At 41.4% G+C, this 14,824-nt stretch overlaps 1 protein-coding gene across 1 annotated transcript in view; it reads left to right on the top strand.

Annotated features, from left to right (window-relative positions):
* The window catches only part of RFT1 (RFT1 glycolipid translocator homolog), a 63,472-nt gene that overhangs the window by 43,741 nt on the left and 4,907 nt on the right, over positions 1–14,824 (top strand). The window contains exons 8-12 of the mRNA XM_077452274.1: positions 1,686–1,736; positions 2,317–2,447; positions 4,911–5,055; positions 7,481–7,586; positions 14,427–14,676. Coding sequence (XP_077308400.1) covers positions 1,686–1,736; positions 2,317–2,447; positions 4,911–5,055; positions 7,481–7,586; positions 14,427–14,676 — 683 coding nt within the window. The remainder of the gene's footprint in view (positions 1–1,685; positions 1,737–2,316; positions 2,448–4,910; positions 5,056–7,480; positions 7,587–14,426; positions 14,677–14,824) is intronic.

Below are 14,824 nucleotides of genomic sequence, written 5' to 3'. Positions count from 1 at the left end.
ACGGTCACACCTTCACATGCTTCACCTCACTGCTCCACCCCCATCTCCTCACTGCTCCACCTCCACTGCGCAATTGTCAAAGTAGTGCAGTGCCCCATAACAAAAAATGGCCTGGTCATAAAAGGAAGTAATACCTTCTGGAGCTGAAAAAATGCCAACTTGTAATAGCTCCTTGGTGACCTGTTTTGATTTTGTTTATTTTTGTTACTGGGACCTGACTTTGCCAGCCTTTAGGGCTAAGCTCACCAACTGCCACCCTTGCTTCCGTTAGAATGCTTTTATTACCATGGGAAATTTGTGCAGTGAAATTGTAGTTGGCAAAATGTAGCTCTGAAATCTGGGAAAGTCATATCCCAATAACAAACTAAATTAAAGAGGAGCTAATGAAGGTATTTGCAGCTAATCGTGACATGTTTGAATGTGCAAAATTGAGTATTGGGTTAGTTTATCATGTGTTCAAGTAAAAATAAAAGTTTTTTTTTTTTTTTATATTTCAAAGGTAAAGTACGAAATAAGAGAGTCCATGCAAATACTGTTGAGCAATACACCATGACGGACAACAAACCTATTTCAGATTGTGTGATTTTGAAAATGGAAACCAGTACGCTTGTTTAAAAAAAAAAAAAAAAAATATTAAAGACTACACAAAATATATTGAACCCAAGTAGCACAATGTAGAGTCTAAACCAGTCCATTCAAACCAACCCTCCTCTGGGGAAAGGTTTCCTATGCCTGCGCCCCTCCCAGGAAGCCCAACGCTTTTGTCCGTGGGTAGGGGCACAGGAGCTAAGAGTTGCTCTTTCAAGAAGAGAAGGTTAGAAAAGAGTAAAGAAAAACCGAAAAAGAAAAAACACAAGGGAATCTGACTACCGTCCCATTCTCTCCACTGGTGAATATAAGGCCTCATATAGGAGCATTAGGTTCTCCCCGAAATGTATGTGAATAATGCATGCAATTTTATCTTTCAAGATTGCAGAGAGCTTCTCATTAATCATGATCAGGATAACTTGGCTTTGAGTAAATCAAACAAAATGGTAGGGGATTTCCATGACCTAGTTTTTGTTATCTGGGCTGCTACAAAGATATATGCTATTAATTGTCTCGTGTTTCGGGGCTTCCCTCACTGGTTGGCGCAATAAGGCATGCTGAGGAGGCATCTTAAAATTCATCCCAGTCAAAGAATACATAAAATAATAATGCATTAATCCCAACGCACACATTCTCGTAAAAATGGCTGTGCAAATAAGTGGGCGCTGAAGTGACCACCGGCTGTAACCACATGCCTGATGAAGCGGTCCTGCGTGGCTTGGCATGTTGCACTCCCCCAATATCAAAAGTAAAACTGTCACTCTTGTATTGTCCTGTCTTGTACATATGTCTTCATTGGCATGGTGGCTTGTGAAATTGCACTGCAATGTGTCCTTATTAAGCAACCTTATTAAGCAACCTTAATCACAGAGAAGGGGCTGAGAGCAGAATATGTTGTACATTTGCCAATAATCCGCTAACAAGTGTTTACATGGAATTGACACACCGGGGCAAAAAATATATATTCGGACATTGATGATGTTAAGAAAAAACTAAACACAGTTGTAAATGATTACAGAGGTGAAATGCGTCAAAATTTCCTTTCATGGAAAAAACGTAAGAACTAACGTTTAATTTTGTCCTTTACTTCCAATCAGGTGAACGCTATGTAATGACATTTCTGAATGTATTATCATTTGGTGATCAGGGTAAGTTTACACTACATACTCTCCTTTTATAGCTTCAGATCTATGTTTTTAAAGTGGGCCTTGAATTAAAATTCTTTTATCAGTATAATTAGCACTGACTGCTCAGCTTGATAAAGCAAGTAAAGTGGGAAATCCTTACATTTTTGAATTTTAGTACACAGTCTGGCCCTGCTAATTCCATGCTGCAGTTTACTTTACATTTCTGGGCTTACATTTTACAGCTTGCTGGTCATATAATATGTGATGCATTATCTGTCATTGCCATCCTTGGCTACTGCAGGAAATGCCGATATGGAAACTAGACATGGGCAGATCTAAGGATACTAAAGCCATACAGGTGGTGGGTGGGGGCAGAAGCAAACTGCTTTGGTCCTGTCCCTGAGATGTAGGAGGATCTGAGGCTCCAAACGCTTCCCCTCAACACTGGGCCCAGGGCAGGAACCCCTTTGGCCCCACCCCCCCCTTCTCGTCCCGGCCCTGGCTGTATGGGTATTTATTAGTCATAGCTCATAGCATTTTTAAACCTCACAACATTTGAATAAGCCAGATGAATTAATCTTATATTTTGTCTTCCCTTTAGGAGTGTATGACATAGTGAACAATTTGGGCTCGCTTGTAGCACGATTTATTTTCTTGCCTATAGAGGAGAGCTTCTATGTGTATTTCTCAAAGGTACTGGAAAGAGGAAAAGAGGTTAGGAGTCAGAAGAAGGTGAGTCAGTGTGCTAAATGTTTATCACTAGATCCAGCCATTTTTAATTGTAGCCACAGATTTCAGATGGAATATTAAGAAATCTCCCCATCCTTGCTCACACATTTCCTCCACTTGGATTCCAAAGTGGTGTTCTCCCTGATTTGTATGACAGCTGGGTTGGGCATACTTTATGATTATAGTTCCCATCTTCATAAAAAAAAAAGAGGGAGGACAGTCAAAATGTGCTCACCTGGAGCTTTTTTTTAAGGAGTTTGGGATACTTCTCTGTGAAGTAAACAACTGTTCTGTGGTTTACTACCTTTTGGGAATTTCAGTAACATGGGCATGTAGAGCGGTTATGCCCTTCTGTAATTACATTGTATGCTATCAGGAATTGAGGTGCCAAAACAGAGACAAAAGTTTTTAAAATGGCACTGAGAGGACTTCAGGGGGTAATGCTTTACTAATTTGGGTACTTGGTATTGCTTGATGTAACGTAAAGCATTATTAAAGCCAAAATTAGAAATGTAATATTTTGCTGCTTATCAATCATTAGATGTGGTGATTGCATCAGTTTTCTTTTTTTAGGCTGTTTTCACCTGGTGATCTTGTCAGTAACACACCTCCTGTCAGAGTGCCTATGCTCTAGATGAAGGAGTGGCACATTTGGACAGCATCATTGTCAGTCTGGGGGCAGGGGAGGAGTGTTAGGTGCACTAGCAGATTTAAATAAGAGTATAGCCAAAGCTGTTTTTGGTATACTTGGTATACTATGGATCAGAGCCAGTCCATGCTCTGAAAAGATCTCACCATATGGTTGGGATCCACCAAGATGCCTGGACCAGCAGCTGGATTATCCCCTCAGTGAGCCGCTGAGAGCCTGAGCCAGCTGCCCTCGCCCCCTGCACAGCCCAGTGCTCTAGTGAGTGCTGGACGGCAGAGCAGAGAGATGGTGACTGACAGTCACTGGCTCTCAGCAGGCTGAAGACTGAGAACTGAGTGACCGGTTTTCCGGTCTTGGAGATGGCGGGGGACAGCTGCAGCTGGGAGTATGATTATTTGTTTTATTTTTTAAAGCCATACTTCTCTTTTAAATACATTAACGATTTGACGCAAAACTCCAGGTAACACTTTTTTTATAAGCAGTTACATAAAAAAAAAACATTTTTATTTTGTTTATAAAGGTTTTACAAAAAAAAGATCATTGTAAGCACCTCTGTCAGCGGGAAATGGTTTGTCTCATCTCTGGAACTGATACATCTGCAAGAGAGCTTGTTCTTTTGAAAAACAGACTTACTGGCCAAATTTACCAGGTGAAAATAGAAAAAGAGCCTAAAAAACGAGAAAACGAATGCAGCCATAACATCTAAGAATTGGTAAACTGCAATATAATAAATGTTTGCTTTTGGGTTTAAAATGGCTGTAAAGATTGAAGGTGTTTTACCTTGATGCATGCATCAAGGTAAAAAACCTTCAGTATACAGATCCCCCCTAATACTTACCCAATCCAGCGATGTGCACCAGAGCAGCTGCTCTCTCAGGTATCTGCCTCCTCATTGGCTGAGACACAATCCATAAATCACAGCCAGTAAGGAGAAAGCAGGGGGGCAAGGCCAAGCCCCATTCTGTGTATCTTATGGACACACAAAGCAGGGCTCGGGAGTGTGCGCGCACGAGTGCCCCCATAGCAAGCAGCACTCGAATAGGAGAAGCCAGGAGCGCCGGCAGGGGATCTGAGAGGAGCAGGTAAGTATAACATGTTGATTATTTAAAAAAAAAAAAAAAATTATTTAACCTTTTTAATATCACATTAATACTGATTCAACCTCGGTCAGAGAGAATTCTAAATTTTAGGTAATGTGTAAAAGATTTTACTCTGCTTCCCAAGGGCTGTAGCCAAACGTCTGCCAGGTTTATTGGCAAATTCATATTGTGGTGCGCTGCGTCTGGCAAGGGTGCATTTGGCTTGTGTAACAAGAGAAAATCAAGATTTTCCCCAAGCGTGACTGGCTTAATTTTTTGTCCCATGGCCTGGGATAATGTGTGTGTGTGTGTGTGTGTGTGTGTGTGTGTGTGTATATAGCTTCCAGCGTATGGATAAATGTAAAGAAGAAAGTCTATTTGTCTTGGTCTTTCTTTCCTTTTTTTTTTTTTTTTTTCTTTCTTTTTTTTTTATCCAGGACCCATGTTTGAGGAACAGGCTTCTAATGAAGCATTTATGACCTTCCCATGTTAATATTGGTTAGGAGGGTTTTTAATTTGACGAAGGGAGTTGCAAATCAAGTTTATTTTGCTTTTTTCTTCAATACTTAATGGGGAATCTTTTATCTTTTTCTTTTCATGTATTAAACGTTTATTTGTAAAAATAGTATATTAGTATGCATGTTTGTTTTCCCAGGACCAGCATCTGAAGCAATATTGCATGCCATTTTGTTATGTAGTAGGTATTTTATTCTAATAGTTTACTTATTCTTTTTCTAGGAAGACATTGCTGCAGCATCTGCAGTCCTGGAGTCCCTTCTGAAACTAGTAACTCTGATTGGCCTTATTATCGTTGCATTTGGATATGCCTATTCCCAGCTAGCTCTTGATATTTATGGAGGATCTATGCTAAGTGGAGGCTCTGGTATGTCAAATCAAAGCTAAGCTTATGTCAAATAGAAGAAAGAAGCCATACTCCAGATAAGTAACCATGTGCTTGTATTAAATGAATCCCAGGTATACCAGCAATTTACATGAACTCCCCCTCCTAAATACACACATGGTTATTGATTTGGCTTGCGTCTCCTTTCTTCTATTTTACATTTGCTATGTGAGGCAAAGGGAGTGCACCAGGGAATGAGTAACTATGGGCACACATATCTGGAGCTTAAAGCGGTATTAACCCCCCCCCCACCCCCCCCCCCCCCCCCCCAAAAATAAAATAAAAAATTAATAATTTACAGCTTGGCAATTATTAGATGTGATGCTGCATTCTCTTCATCCAGAATGCAGACTCCCTAAGACAGAAAGTATGTTACTGGCTAGTTCACCATGTGGAGAAAAAAAGACAAAAAAAAAAAAATGAATGCAGCCACTGCATCTAATGATTTGTAAGATGCAATGCATTATATTTTTGTTTTGGGGTTTAATACCGGTTTATGGCTTCTTGAGTAATAAGATTCTGCAGCCTGAATTGAGGGCGAGTTTGGGCAAGCTATTCTAACACATTTGACCCTGCATTAGTAGAGTTAAATCTGTACAGTCTGTGTACTTGGCACCCCTGCCATACTTTGCAGGAACAATAAACATGGTATCACATATGCAGATATAGTAGTTTCTTGCATACCTAGATGTTTTACCCTCTAATCCCAGGGTCGGCAACCCATTGATCGTGGGAAGCCAATGGGTAGATCACAAACAGGCTGATGCTTCCCCCAGCCTCCGCACCTCTCCTTTTTAGTAGCAGAGTGGGGTGAGAGGTAAAACAGTGCTGAATGGAGGGTGGAAGCATGGGAACTGCTTAATTTAACTGTGCAAGTTAACCAGCAGGTGATTGGTTGCTAGGCGGTCCTAGCAACCAATTACCTGCTGGTTAACTTGCAAATAAATAAATAAAGCAGTTCCCGTGCTTCCACCCTCCACTATTGTGATTGTGGGGGGGCAGAGGAAATGGCTATGGAGGGGCAGAGGATACTGCTATAGGCGGGGGAGGGGGGGGTTGATGGCAGAGGGCACTATTATTGAGAAACAGAGGGCACTACAGTGGGGGGGGGGGCACAGGACCCTCTACTTTGGGGGGCAGTGGACACTTGTGTGCATTTGGAGGGGCAGAGGACACTGCTCTGTGAGGAGGAGGAGGCAGAGGGCAGAAAACACTACATTGGGGGGGGGGGGTTGATGTGAAAGGGGGCAGTGGACATATCTGTGGGGGAAAGCAGAGGATGCTACAGTGGGGGGGATTAATTTGAAGCAGGGCAGAAGATACTACTGTGACACTCTGTGTTTTTCATGCCGTTTTTTTATTGGGCTTGATATTATTATTATTATTATTTTTTTTTTTTTTTTTTTTTAAAGAGTAACAACAACACAGTCCCCCCACCTTCCCAGGGATCTTTGATTTCCTCCATGTTGTCCAGGTAGATCTCTGTGAAAGGTTGCCTACCCCTGCTCCAATCACACGTTGAGTTATAGTAATGCATAGCTCCAGGCATCAACAAAAGCAACTGACCTAGTCATTAAAAAAAAAAAAAAAATGAATTCTAATAAAACATGTAACCCCAGTATGCTGATGCCATTGAACTCTGTCACTTTAAATGTTCTATACTTTCTTTCAAATAAATGTTGTTTTTTTTTTTTTAATTCACAAAATCATTGCTCCCCTTTCTTTTGTGCTTTTCTCATGGTTACAGCTGTGGATTGTTCTACTCCAGTAGAAGCAGCAAAATCAAGTGCTTTCTTTTTTGCTTGTAACAGGTTTTTTATTTCTGTCTGTGATCCTGTTGGTGAGAGTTTCTCTCCCTTCCTGTGATGCCCAAGCAAGGAATGCAGGGTGTCAACAGGACAGAAATGCATTGGCAGCCATGCATTTTTTTAGCTCTAAACCTACAGATTTGGTTCAGTGCGCTCTGCGAGATCGCATGTTATTCGCACTGCACTGCAGTGCAAATCACATGCAATGTCCACGTGATGCAATTTCAGCCATACAGACAGTATAGACTTTAATCTTAAAGAAAGATGTGATATTAGAATGATGTGAGCTGCCAAGTTGAAAACTCCAACGCCTTCAACCTATTCCTTGTTTCACTATGCAAACAGGTGCAGCATTCACTTGTCATCACTATTAATACTTTTCTCTCTTCCGTTTCCTTGGCTGCCCCCTCGCTACCCTGCAGTAGCTCTTAGACCCTTTTTGACAAGTACAACAGCTCTATTACAAATTAGCAGTGCCATAGATGTAGACAGTGTTCTAAATGGGCTGCTGCAATGATTGCACAAATTCAGTACAAATGCCAACATTCTGAAAATATTAGTAAGGTACTGCCAATTGATTCTGTGTATATTTTTTCCAGGTCCTGTTCTTCTGCGCTGCTTCTGTCTGTATGTTCTCTTGCTGGCTATTAATGGCGTTACTGAATGTTTTACCTTTGCTTCAATGAGTAAGGAGGAAGTAGACAGGTGAGTGTATTCTTTTACAGTTTCATATGGATCAGCATGTTTTAGGCTCGATTCACACAAATGCGTTTTTTTGATGCATTTTGCAGAAATGCAGGAATTTTTTTTTTTACATGGGTTCCTATGGAACATGTTCACATCAATGCATTTTTGTGCCTCTGCCTTTTTGGAAAGGGTTGGGGACTTTTTTACCCGCAAAATGCAGCACTTTGCATGTAATAGACTCCAATGGACCTGCATCCAAAACACAAGTACCGCTTTTTTCCGTTTTTGAGTGGTACATTCACTTTATATAACTGGTTGCTAAGGAGGGGCCGGGAAGCCAGCTACCACGTCCTTAAAAACTGATGGGTCATCAACTGTCAGCGTGCTTCCCCGCTGAATGTAAAAAAAAAAGAATTGCTGGCTAAAAGATTGTGAAAAAAAATCAGCGAGGGCCCCCCCCCCCCAGGTCCTATACTAGGACCTTGGGTCTGGAATGGATTATGAGTGGACTCCCCCCCAAGCCAACATTTAAAAAAAATATGGCATGGGTCCCCTCCAAAATCCATATCAGACCCTTATCCAAGCATGCAGCCCGGCAGGTCAGGAAAGGGAGGGGTCGAGCGAGCACCTCCCTCCCTTCTGAACCATACCAGGCCACATGCCCTCAACATGGGTGGTGGGTCCCCCCCATGTGAATGAGTATGGGGTACATTGTACCCCTACCCATTCACTAAAAAATAGTGTAGGGTGAAAAAATACAGTAGACAGTTTTTGACAAGTCTTTTATTAAACGTATCCTGTTCTTCCCGGCTTTTTCCTTTGTTCTTCCTCATCTTCTCCCGCATCTTCCTCCTCTGGGCTTCTCCTCCCACTGCTTCTTCTTCCACTCTTCTTTCTCCTGTCTTCTTTGTCTGTTGTTCTCCTTCCTCTCCCACCGATGACCCTCCTCCGATGCTGCGTCCAGCTCCCGTCGACGACCCTCCTCCGATGCTGTTTCCCACTCCTGCCACCGACCTTTCTCCGATGTTGCATCCCACTGATCTGTCCGTGCCGATGTCAAGCATGTCCTAGATAACGATGGGGGCATGGCACCATCTGGAGACCCTGTCCCCTTGTGATATCACAGACCCATCATGCCCCGGGCGGTGACGTCAGAAAGTCTCCAGATGATATCATACGATGGCCACGCCCCCATCCTTATCCCTATACTCGTTCACATGGGGGAAGCCGGGAGCTAGGGGCCCCCTTGTTAAAGGGGCTTCCAGATTCCGATAAGCCCCCTCATAGACGACGACAACCAACAGGCAAGAGTTGTCGGGAAGAGGCCCTTGTCCCCATTAACGTGTTGTTGTTTTTTTTTTTTTTTGTTTTTTAGCCGGCAATTCCTTTTATTTATTTATTACATTCAGCTAAGGACACGGTGGCCAGCTTCCTGGCCCCCTCCTTGGCAACCAGTTATATAAAGTGTAAAAAAGGAAAAAAACACAAAATCGCAGTAAAAATGTGTCCAGCAACACGCATAGATGTGAATCGAGCCTTAAAGAGAAGTTTGGGATTCGAAAAAACAACATTCATACTCGCCTAGGTGGATGCAGCATTGGTACGATGCTGCATCTGTCCCCTGCCACCTCTAAGACCGAGAACTGAGTGATCAAAGACTGCTGAGTGCTCAGTTCTCCTTCACTGAGCAGAGAGCTGGAAGCTGTCGGTCACCAGCTCTATGCTCTGCCCCTCCAGCACTCACTGGAGCACTGGGCTGTGGAGGAGGTGGAAGCTGCTGGCTCAGGCTCTCCGCAGCACACTGAGAGGCTGAGCCAGCTGCCTGTCCAGTCATCTGGGCAGATTCCAACGTTAAATTCAGAATTTCTCCAGAGCGTGGACTGACTGAATACGGGTCACAGGAGGGGAGAACGAAGTGCATTCCTGTAATCCCCAGGAGAAGGAGGGCCAAAATAGCTTTGCCTTATTTTTGCTTTAAAGTAGAACTGTAGGCAAAACCTTTTTTTTTTTTTTTTTCATTTATAGCCCTGTCAGTTGTTTGTTTTTGTTTTGTTTTCCACTATATCCCATTGGGGAGATTTCCCTTCACTTTCTGTCCCATAGCCAGACAGGAAGTTAGAGGAAATCCCTGCAAATTAAAGGAATTTCTTGGGGACCCCCAATTGGAAGATTTATCTGCTATTACTTTTCTGGGGATAACATAAAATTAGCAATCTTCTTTTACTTTCAATGATCATTGTAAACAGGACAAAGAGAGGGGTGCATCTCTTTAATGGGGTCACCGACAACAATAAAAACTGACAAGCTCTCTATTCTCTCTCCCCTTCATCCAAAACTAAAAAAAGTTTTGCCTTTAGTTATACTTTTTATGTATTACACTTGTTGAACATAGAAAATCATACCATCATACAAACCTGTATGACCGGACTGATGGTTGGGTTGAAGCATTATCTCGTGTAAAAGCAGCGTTCAACAAATGCCCATGACACTTCCGTCTGACTGTCCTGTTTGAAAATGTATATAACCAATGTTTTGTTTTCACAAATGGGTTAAAAACTCAACTTGTTCTGGCAACAATTCGATAATTTTGGATTTCCTATCACTTTCTGTCTTAGTGACAATGGTCAGCAAGATAAATAAATGGGGTTCATTTTTTTCAGCAGGTCCACACAGCAATGAAAATGTGACAAAAGGTCTAATCCATCCTTACTCTATCCAAAACTAAGAAATAAAATTTTTGCTTTTACATATACTTTAAATAGGGCCTTATTGTATTTTCACATTTGTACGGGTTTGCTCTTTTTTGTATTTTTGTCCTTATTATTTGTGGGGAATTGTAAATAAGACATAAGACGCAGGGTGGTTTTCCTACTATGATGACCCTGCCTGACTGTTGGGGGGGGGGGGAATATCAGCTGTATAGAGAGAGTATTGTTTTCAAACAGTCAGCTGAATTATAGATATACATTGTATTATGCACAACCCATGTGTACAGTAGTACTGCAGATGATTAGGACTATATACAGAAACCAATATGTTAAAACATTACCACATATTAAGATAATTTATATCCAGCTGATCTTTTACATGTGCATGAAAAAAAAAAAAAAAAAAAACCTTTGAAAAAGCATTCCCTTTTTTTTTTTTTTTTTTTTTTTTTTTTTTTTTTTTAACGTTAATGCATCCACAAATTGTACTAGAAATCTCTTCCCTTGTTATATTATGTATTTAAATTGAATGATATATATATATATATATATATATATATATATATATATATATATATATATATATATATATATAGAACAATAGCAGCTTGCATAGAGAGTGATGAATGACAGCACCGCAAAAGAGAAAAAAAAATTAAAAAAATACTTTGGTGTTAAAAGTACGAATGAAATATGACTAATAGTTACATTTTTATTTGGGGAAAACCTCTTGCTTTTACCTGTATTCAAATACAGTATACCCAGTATAGCATATTGCAGTTAACTCTGTGTGATCCTTTATCTCAATGTCATCTCTGAACAGTAACATAGAAGAGAAAGTGGAAAAAGTAGCATCATTCCTTGTTTATGGAAACCCTGATGCTATATTTAGATTTTTGAATTATGTCCAGTTTACTGTAAATGTATTTGAGAGGAATGTGGGGAGCATGATGCTTCTTGCTAAAGTGGCCTATAGAGTGAGACTGCTTATGACTTTGGTAGAGACATTACCTCACAATGTAGTTCCTGTGGGGCAGATGCTGATGTGAATGAGTGGTGTATTTGGTGATTTATTGCTGCTGTAAACTTTAAAAGAGCAGGATTATACTTACCTAGGTGGATGCAGCGTCGGTCCCCTGGCACCTCTACACTGAGAACGCAGCAATTGAACATCGCCAATGGCTCGGTTCTCACAGATCCCCGAGCAGAGATCTGTAGACGGTCAATCAGCAGCTCTTCGCTCTGCTCCTCCTCGCTTACTGGGGCGCTGAGCTGTGGAGGGGCAGGGAGAGGCAGTCTCAGGCTCTCAGAAGCTTGCTGTGAGGCGGTTATCAGTCCAGGCACCTGGCGAATCCAGACTCCATGTTCGGGATGAGGCAGTGCCTGGACTGATCTCTGTGACATCAGCAGAGCGTGGACTTCAGTCCACACTCTCCTGAAAATGGGTCACAGGAGTGCAAAATGAATTGCACTTCTGTGATCCATAGGAGAAGCCCAGCCAAACAAGCTTTTTTTTATTTATTTTTAATCATAGTTTCATAGTTAGTTAGGTTGAATAAAGACACCAGTCCATCCAGCTCAACGTGAGTGAGTGAGTGTCTACAATTGTCCCTTTTCCTGTACATTGCTACACCCACATCGGTCCCTAGCCTCAAGGAGCCCACAATCCAAGGTCCCCATTCATATACTAGGGCCAATTTTGGACAGAAGCCAGAAGCCAATTAACCTACCTGCATGTTTTTGGATTGTGGGAGGAAACCGGAGTACCCGGAGGAAACCCACGCAGGCACAGGGAGAACATGCAAACTCCCGGCAGATAGCGTTGTGGTTGGTATTTGAACCAGCGACCTTCTTACTGCTAGGTGAGAGTGCTAACCACTACACCACTACACCACTGTGCCACCCGCTCAGACTATGCACCTTACAGATTATACAATCATTGTTACTTAAGACCTTTTACTATAACTTTAATAAATGCATTCTTCATCTATAAAGCTAGCAATAATAGAAGGTAAGCCAATATATTTGATTTAGAGACTACGCCTTAATGGCTCATATGTACAGTTCTCTCATACCAGTGATCTACTACACTACTAACTTGCAACAAATTCATCTGTGAACTCAACCTATTTGCACAATCAGATTGGAGTCTAGCCATCAAGACCAGATTTTCCACATTTTTTTTCTTTTGTCCATTTCCTGTGTATTCTATGTCAATTCCTACCTTCGTAAATTAAAACTAATTGCATCAGACCATTGAGCAGTTGTTGGTGGGGAGTTTGATGTCCATTTCTGTAATATGAATTTACAGGCTATATACATAGACTGGAGCCACATCACATGCATTTCAGATGGGAGGATATTTTCTGAACATGTGTGGAGCATGGAGTGTTTAAGGTATCGAATATATACTCCCCATATCGATGCAGGTTAGAGCAATGCCACAACATAAGTGTGCCGTTTCCAGTACGTCTTGGACGGTTTGGTGTAGCTGCTTTACACCAAGGATGTCGTTTTTGAAGAGTATAGTTAGCCTGTGAATAATAAATAACTGGGCCAGACACCGTTAGGAGGATAAGGAGACTCTGGTCAAATTCACCAGAGCTTGCTCCCATTCCTCATCACTAATGGTCTCCAGATCCCTACGCCACCGCTGTGTACTAACGCTAATTGTTGCTTGTAGGGAGGAGTATATGTCATCAATAAGTCCCTGTTTGGAGCATCTTGTGGATACTGCCATAGTTAGTGAGGGTTTATATTTTAATAGGAAAGTCACTGCCTGACTCTGCAGAGAATACTGCAACTGCAAGTATTAAAAAAATTATTTATTAGATGGATGGTATTTCTCTGCCAGTTTATTAAATGGATATAAAGCCTCATTATCAAAAAGATGATGACGAAACACAATGCCAGCCCTTTTCCATGAGTCAAAGCCATTTAATCCATTTACTGTAAGTTTTAAAGAAACTTGTACTGGGAGACACATGGGCTGCAATTAATTCACTTCTGAATATGCCAGTTGTTTGACCAGAACAAGCTTGTTGTAAATAAAGTTGGGGATAAGTGGGACCTGCGTGATTCTAGAGTCTTTTGACTCAAAAAATATTGAAGTAATTGGATTATCCTTGCAAATGGGCATCTAGCTTCTTCAGTAGAATAAGTCATCTTCTATCTGCATGTTCCTTTAGAGGATCTATCTGCATGTTCCTTTAACCCTTGTACACACGGTCGGACATTCCGACAACAAAATCCGTCCGATTTTGTCCGACGAATTTTGTACGAAACTGGTCTTGCATACACACGGTCAGACAAAGTTGTTGGAAAATCTGATCGTTCGTAACGTGATGACGTTATTTAGTTACGACGGGACTATGTTCAGGCTAGTAACCAATAGCTTTGGTCTAGGAATTTGATCTGAGCATGCGTGGCACTTTATCCGATCGGAATTCTCTACAAACGATCGGACAAAGTCAAATTGGATCATGTTGTCGGAAATTTTTTATATCCAGCTCTCAAACTTTGTTGGTCGGACATTCCGATGAAAAAAGTCTGATGAAGCCCACACACGGTCGGATTATCCGACCAACGCGGTCCGATCGGACATTTTCCGACGGAATGTTTAAGCCCTTGTACACATGGTCAGAGGAGTTTTTTCACATAAAAAGCTTCTTGTAATTTGCTTTGTAGCAGCCATCAGCTTGGAGAGGAGGGGAGGGGGCAGCATTCTAAGTCCATTATGGTTCTATTACTTCAGATAATGTGGCAAACCTCAACATGCCTAGAGGAAAAGAGAGAAGGAGATGACCTTAGAATTGAGCTGCTTCTCCTTGTTTTGGGTCCTGAATTTTGTTTCCTTGTTCATTTGTAAATTAGTCTGCAGGGTGGTCTAGAACTGGACAGTACTGTCTGATGGCAGTGTCCGCATTGCAAGACTATCTGAATAGACTATAGCCACGTATTTTGACAGGTAAAACGGTTTACTTATATGTATTTCAAGAGTGATTTTTATTTATTTTTTAATCCCTCTAGAGTTAATGCTTATTTGTTTCCTGCTTTACAGCAATGTAACGCATAGGATTTGAACAATGTGTTTCATCCTACAGTGTTGTATTTGTGTTTTACTATTTGATTTTCTGCCTTTTTTTTCCAGGTACAATTATGTCATGCTGGGCCTTTCCCTCAGTTTCCTCTGCTTCTCCTACTACATGACTCTTTGGTTAGGAAGTGTGGGATTTATCTTTGCAAACTGTTTTAACATGGGTTTACGGATCACTCACAGCTTACTCTACATTAGGAGATATTTCAGGGAGAGCCCCTACAAGCCCCTTGCTGGGCTTCGTCCATCCGCTGCTGTCGTTGGTGTTCTTTGTCTCTGTGCTGCAGTAACCGGATATTCAGAGGTAACCCCATGTTCACTTTTTCCATTCATGTTTAAAAATATATGTAAAAAGGGAAATAAGAGAATGACAATCCATATAACAACCAGTCAGCATAGTATTCTTACTAAAAATATATATGACCCCCTCACTATACCAATAAATGACCATA

Source organism: Lithobates pipiens, unplaced genomic scaffold (genome assembly GCF_037356315.1).
Source record: "Lithobates pipiens isolate NorthernLeopardFrog02 unplaced genomic scaffold, aLitPip1_a1.2 Scaffold_23, whole genome shotgun sequence".
Classification (NCBI taxonomy): Eukaryota; Metazoa; Chordata; class Amphibia; order Anura; family Ranidae; genus Lithobates; species Lithobates pipiens.
Note: the sequence above shows the minus strand (reverse complement) of the source record. Positions and strands in the feature narration are given on the sequence as shown.